Source organism: Myotis davidii, unplaced genomic scaffold (assembly GCF_000327345.1).
Source record: "Myotis davidii unplaced genomic scaffold, ASM32734v1 scaffold115, whole genome shotgun sequence".
NCBI classification, from domain to species: Eukaryota; Metazoa; Chordata; class Mammalia; order Chiroptera; family Vespertilionidae; genus Myotis; species Myotis davidii.
The window spans coordinates 3,913,665-3,919,968 of NW_006291010.1; the positions used below are offsets into that span (position 1 = coordinate 3,913,665).

Here is a 6,304-nt window from a genome sequence, read left to right on the forward strand (position 1 = left end):
CCACTGCGGTGCCTGGCCAGCCTGGATGAGGGGCTGATGGCTGTTGCAGCTGGTCACAGCCCCTTCAGGGTGGGGGTACCCACTGGAGTGCCTGGCCAGTCTGGGTGAGGGGCTGAGGGCTGTTTTCAGGTTGGTGGGTGAATGAAGCTCCCAACCGCTCCTTTTTTTCTTTTTTTAAAATTCTGAGCCAGCTTTAGCTTTGAGGTTTGGCTCCAGCTCTTAGGCCTCCACTGCTGAAAGTAGGTTTCTGGCCTTTGCTTACAATGTTGTGATCCTGCTGGCTGAAGCCCGGCGGACTAAAGCAGGTTTCTGGGGTTTTGTTTAGCTTCTATATTTGTTACATAGTTGCTTAGAGTTGCAGCTCAGAAGCCTGCAGCGGCAGGCAGGCAGGGAACGTTGTTTTCCTTCGTCACTGAGGCAAGCAAACCTCAGGTTAGTTTCAAGCTGCCTGGCTGCTGGCCACCATCTTGGCTGGCAGTTAATTTGCATATTGCCCTGATTAGCCAATGGGAAGGGTAGCGGTCGTATGCCAATTACCATGTTTCTCTTTTATTAGATAGGATTAACCTAACCTTCTAAGGATAAAAAAAGCAAGTGCTGATTATTCAATTATGTGTCCTTTAGCAAGTTTCTTGTTCTCTTATTCCCATTTTTGCAGATGAGGGAAAAGAGATTAATAATAGTACTTTATGGTGTTATTGTAAGGACTAAGTACGCACACATACACATATACCTATATGATGTGATTATATAGTGAGAGCATTTTGTGTAGTAACTAAGAGCATGAACTCTAGAACTCATGTGATCAAATCTCAACTCTGCTGTTTACTAGCTCTGTGGCTTTTGATACATTATTAAAGATCTCTGTTTCAATTTCACTATCTGTAAAATGAATCTAACATAGCAGTTGTAAGGGTTAAATAAGTTAATTTATGAAAAGTGCTTTGATCAGTCCCTGGCACACAGTGTGTGCTCTAGTATTTTTTTTTTGCTCCTTTTACCCCATCCTCTTGCACCTTACCCATGGCTGCTAGAGAGAACCCCTGTTGTTCCCAGTTCCTCATTTATCTCCCTCTACACTTAGAATATCAGACTTTTCCAAGGCAACATACTCTGTTCTTCCACCCTTTCCTTTAACACATGTCCCCCCCCCCCCCAATCCTATTTCAGTCACACTGGCTTTTTTGCTTTCCTTAAAAAACTCTAAGCTAATCCATGTAGAGGCTTTGTATGGACTGTTCCCTGCGCCATTAATACACTTCTTGAACTCTGCACTTTGGATCTTGTGGACAAAAAAGGGGTGCTGTAATAAATCATAAATCCCTAATTGGGCAGTTCATGATGAGTAGTCACCCCGAGGCTGCTCTAGTGTTTTTATTATATAAAATCTATACAGACTTTGGAATCTAATGAACAAAATCAGCCCAGAGGCATGAAAGCATGGCATAGACTGAGGGATTGCAGAGGGAAGGGGTGTTGGGAATGGCAGGCAGAGAATGACTTAAGAACTTACATACATATGCTAGAGGCCCGGTGCACAAATTCGTGCACAGGTGGGGTCAGGCTGGCCCACCCCGATGGGGGCCCATCATGCTGGTGGGGGGGGAGGAGGGGCCGCGAGTGGATGGCCAGTGGACCCTACCCCCAATCAAGGTGGGGGGGCAATGGGGTCGGGTGGGGGCCAATCGGGGGTGGGGCCAGCTGGGGAGAGGGGTCCAGGGAGGGGCCAGCTGGGGAAAGGGGCCATGGGCGGTTGGCGGCCGGCCCTGCCCCTGATTGAGGTGTTGGGTGCTGGTCGGGGCCCAGATCAGGCTGGCTGCTGCAGTGCAGTGTGCTTCATAGCCACTAGTCCTTCCGCCATTCCGGTCTTTGGGCTTTTATATATATATATAGATATGCATAGTCCATGGACAGTGGCATTCATGTGTGAAGGCCTGGGTTGGAGCAGGAAGCAGGTGGGGTGGGCAATGGGGAATAATGGAGGACATCTGTAATACCCTCAAGTAAATTAAAAAAAAAAAAAGCTAGTTAGATCTTTAGTTAATACATCAAAGAGTTACAGCTGACTCTGAGCATGTTTACACGGATTTTTTTTAAATCCTCTAATTCTCACCTGAGGATATGTTTTTATTGATTTTAGAGATAGGGAAAAACACCGATGTGAAAGAGAAATATTGATTGGTTGCCTCCTGTACGTCCCCCATGCCCCGTGCCCCAACTGGGGATCAAATCCACAACCTAGGTTATGTGTCCTGACTGGGTATCAAACCCACAACTTTTTGGTGGGCAGAAGGGTACTCCAAACAACCAAACCACCCAGCCAGGGCAGAGCATGTTTATAATGGTATTTGATCAAGGTTAAACTTCTAATACGTAGCTGATAATATAAACATGAATAGAAATTTTATTAATATATTAAATGAATTAAAAAATATATTAAAATTGACAAAAAACAGTAAGCATTTCTTTATTAAAATAGATTATAAGCTTTCTGAAGGCCAAAGAACTGTCCCTTGTTTATTTCCTATAATAACTATTATAAACATTGCTTTTCAAATGAAAGTAACTGGATTTTTTTAGACACTTTTTAGTAAGTTAATTTGTATTATTTGTGATTTTGTCACTTTTATGTAGACCAGGGGTCCTCAAACTACAGCCTGCGGGCCACATGCAAATACAAATATTGCATTTTTTCCCGTTTTGTTTTTTTACTTCAAAATAAGATATGTGCAATGTGCATAGGAATTTTTTCATAGTTTTTTTTTAAACTATAGTCCGGCCCTGTGACCGTCTGAGGAACAGTGAGCTGTGGCCCCTGTTTAAAAAGTTTGAGGACCCCTGACGTAGACAATATAAATAAGAAGTACCTAAAATATCTTTCAGACATTCATGTCCTTTTCTCCATTGCTTATTTCTGTTCTAACAGATTATCCATTCAGTTTCCACAAGCAGTACAATTGGATTTACTAAGCATGTCTATGCTCAGTGCTCACACTCTACTGGTGGGCGCTCTCAAAACTCCTGGTTTCCATCTATACGTCATTCTGCCTCACGAGTTAGTTTCTCAGAGACACTGAAAGAAAATATTGATTTTTCAAATTTCAAAAAAAGTTCTATCCAAGTCATCTTTGGTATTTGTGAAGAATTAAGAGATATGCCAACCAGTAATGGAAACAAGCCTCAAGTTTAATGTGAGCTTATTAGCTATTTGAAATTTGTATTTGTGAAAAAAGGAAGTATTCTTTCTTCACTGAATTACCTATTAGGTGGGTGGGGACTTTTGAATTCACAATTTTATAACTGCTTTACTGCAGATTGGCACATAAAAATATTTTTCAAGGTAATTATGCTCAAGTTCAGAAAAAAATCATACTATTAGAAATTTTCTTATTTATGAAAGTGGACATTTTAAAGACTAATAATAATTGCTATGTAAAGTGGATTCATATTCCATCTGATTCTTAATCTTAGATTTATGGCATTTTATAAAATTTATGCTTTTAATATAGCATATCATAAAAATTTTATTTGAGGAAAATTTTTTTACTTTCTACTTAAATCATTGCTTTATCATCACTTGAATGGTAATACTTGATCAACACAGCTCTTTAAACACTTCATTTTGCTCCATTGTAGGTGAGAACATTGTTGGCTACTTACACATAGCCTTTCATATATGCTAAAATAAAACACTAACTTTCTTTGTAATTCATTTTGATTTATACTCACTGTTGGTTTTTTTGCATTCTTGTGTATGCTTATTTGTTATTGTTAAAAGCTCTTATGGAAAATTTTGTTTTGACCTCTGAAACAAATGTAGACAGCTTAGTAACTGAATAATCTCTATTCAGAAGTGCTGCTGTTTTGCTCAATTTATTTTATTTTTTAAATATATATATTTTTTATTTCAGAGAGGAAGGGAGAGGGAGAGAGAGATAGAAACAACAATGATAAGAGAGAATCATCGATTGGCTGCCTCCTGCATGCCCCCTACCAGGGATTGAGCCCGCAACCCAGACATGTGCCCTTGACCAGAATCAAACCCAGGACCCTTCAGTCAGTAGGTCTACGCTCTGTCTACTGAGCCAAACCAGCTAGGACTCAATTTTTATATGGAGCAAAATCACAAACATACATACATACATAAATATGGGTTGTATACATAATCCAAAACCTCTTTAGGACTATATGACTTTCAAATTTAGAAAATTTATTTCTCATAAAATCATCTCTTTTAATTTTGCTTTATGGTTAAGAAGAAACCACTAGGTTTTATCTTTTTACCTCAAAACTTGTTTACTAATTTGTAATTTTTTTAATAACCTGAAACACTGAGTTATTAATATCTCATAGAAGTTAATTACCACCACTAGCTGTAAGCCAATATCTATTCTAGTGAGTTGATATGTAGTTAACTAGTGAATCCATTTCTTTTGTTTTCAGAATGCTGAAATTTCCTCCCCTCCAGTTTTAAATTCTTTTACTTATTTAAGGAGTTTAGGATTTTTAGATGTCTTTAAATTAATTGTTATGGTATTTTGTGAAATGTAAAAATGATATGCATGATGCATAACTGTATGTTTTAACTTTTAAAAAGAAAAAGTATAAATATAAAATATTTGTCTTATCTTTACAGGGTATTCCATCGCCTTCCCTTGTCACCCTTCCTTCCTTCTTTGAAAGGAGAAGTCATACTTTAAGTAGATCAACAACTCATTTGATATGAAGCTTAAAAAAATCTTAATTTATAGAAACTTAACACTTCATACATAAATAAGGAACTGACTTATATGGTACTTGTCATTAGCACTTGGTGAAAGCTGGAAAGAAGATAGATAACACTACACTATGCCAGTTGGTTTTCTTCTTGAAAGAGTAAGGTTAACCTCTTACATTTTTCAAGTTAATTTATTAAAAGATTATATTGATTTTGATGTAATTTTTCTCTTTGCCTGAATCCTTCACTTGAAGACCAATATCTTAAGTTATTCATGATACCAGTAGTGCTGCAACCTGACACATACAGTAAATAAATTTCATTGGTGGATGCCAAATATTGCTGTGGATTTCTTTGTATAGTGCCCATGAATGAATTTCGGAAGTATATATTTATGTATCTCAATTTGTGCAGAAATTAGGTGATATCACAGTACTTAATTATATTAAAAACCTGCATAGATAACTGATTAAATAGTGGGGTCTTGTTTTACATGTGCTGTTTGAAGTAGTTAACTGCTCCTTTTGCAGTTTAATTTATTCTCAAGTGTCTTTAAGATCTAGTGTGTGGATTTAAAAAGATTTGCCCTTAAAAAGAATAACAGTTAAAGGAGATTGTTTCAAAATACTTTTGCAAATTGAGATAAGAACAGAAAGATTAAAAAAACAATGTATATTTTGCACTAACATGATATGGGTGTATACTTGTAGCTGCTTCAGAGCCTATATTTATGGTGATTTTTAGCCACTAGCAAATCTTGATTTAATTTGATAGTGTGTGGGGTTTTTGAAGGATGACCATGGGGAAATTGTAGTAAAGATTGTTTATACTCTTTATGAAATAACTCTAAAACTGGCATTAGTTTTATTAATCTACTGTCAAATATTACATGGGTATGTGTATGGTCAACTTTTTATTGTCGTCCCATATAAAATGTAAAATTGAAATACATTTATTTGTGTTGTAAAATATTTTTCAAGCCTTGCTATTCTTTTTCACAATAGTTTTTTTGTTTGTTTTATAGTCAGCAATACAAAATAATCAAGTTCTTATGAATAATTTTGTTTTTATTTCCTACCTGTTTAGGGATTACTATAAACATTTAATTATCATTTAACAGTTCTTGGTTATGTTCTTAATAGTTTAACTGACTATATAGATTTTTCTATACCATGTATGTACCACTTTTTTGCTATATTTTAAAAGCAGTTGTATTAGTAAGAACTTTGTAAATAAATACTTAAGACCCGAGTGTATTTTGTTTTTTAATTTTTAATCTGGACTCCACTTTGCAGAATGGGAATAGTGGATTCTATGATAGTTATATAAAATTGTGTTTATATGCACATATGCATTTTTCTGGTAGAAATTACACCACTTTTATCATTTTATTGGGAATGGAACTGTGAGTCCCTCCAAAAAATGGGGGGTTCCAAGTGAGAGGAAATGGCATAAGGTATGACATTAGAAACATATTGGATGTACACAGATAAGTTATGAGATTAAAGTCTGATACAAAAATCAGTATACAAATATTATCAACTAGAGGCCCAGTGCACAAATTCATGCTCCAGGGAGTCCTTTGGC

The 6,304-nt window shown here is 36.6% G+C and overlaps 1 protein-coding gene across 8 annotated transcripts in view; it reads left to right on the forward strand.

Moving 5' to 3' along the window:
- ECT2 (epithelial cell transforming 2) overlaps positions 1 to 5,973 on the forward strand; it is a 54,966-nt gene extending 48,993 nt beyond the window's left edge. For 2 of the 8 annotated variants that reach the window (XM_015564180.1, XM_015564183.1), the window contains 2 exons: positions 2,927 to 3,191; positions 4,637 to 4,688. In XM_015564180.1, the coding sequence (XP_015419666.1) occupies positions 2,927 to 3,190 (264 nt within the window). In that variant the 3' untranslated portion in view covers position 3,191; positions 4,637 to 4,688. Of the gene's footprint in view, positions 1 to 2,926; positions 3,192 to 4,636 lie in introns of all 8 variants that reach the window. The other 6 variants (XM_015564181.1, XM_015564182.1, XM_015564184.1 and 3 more) reach the window with 4 other exon arrangements.
- Positions 5,974 to 6,304: the final 331 nt, after the last annotated feature.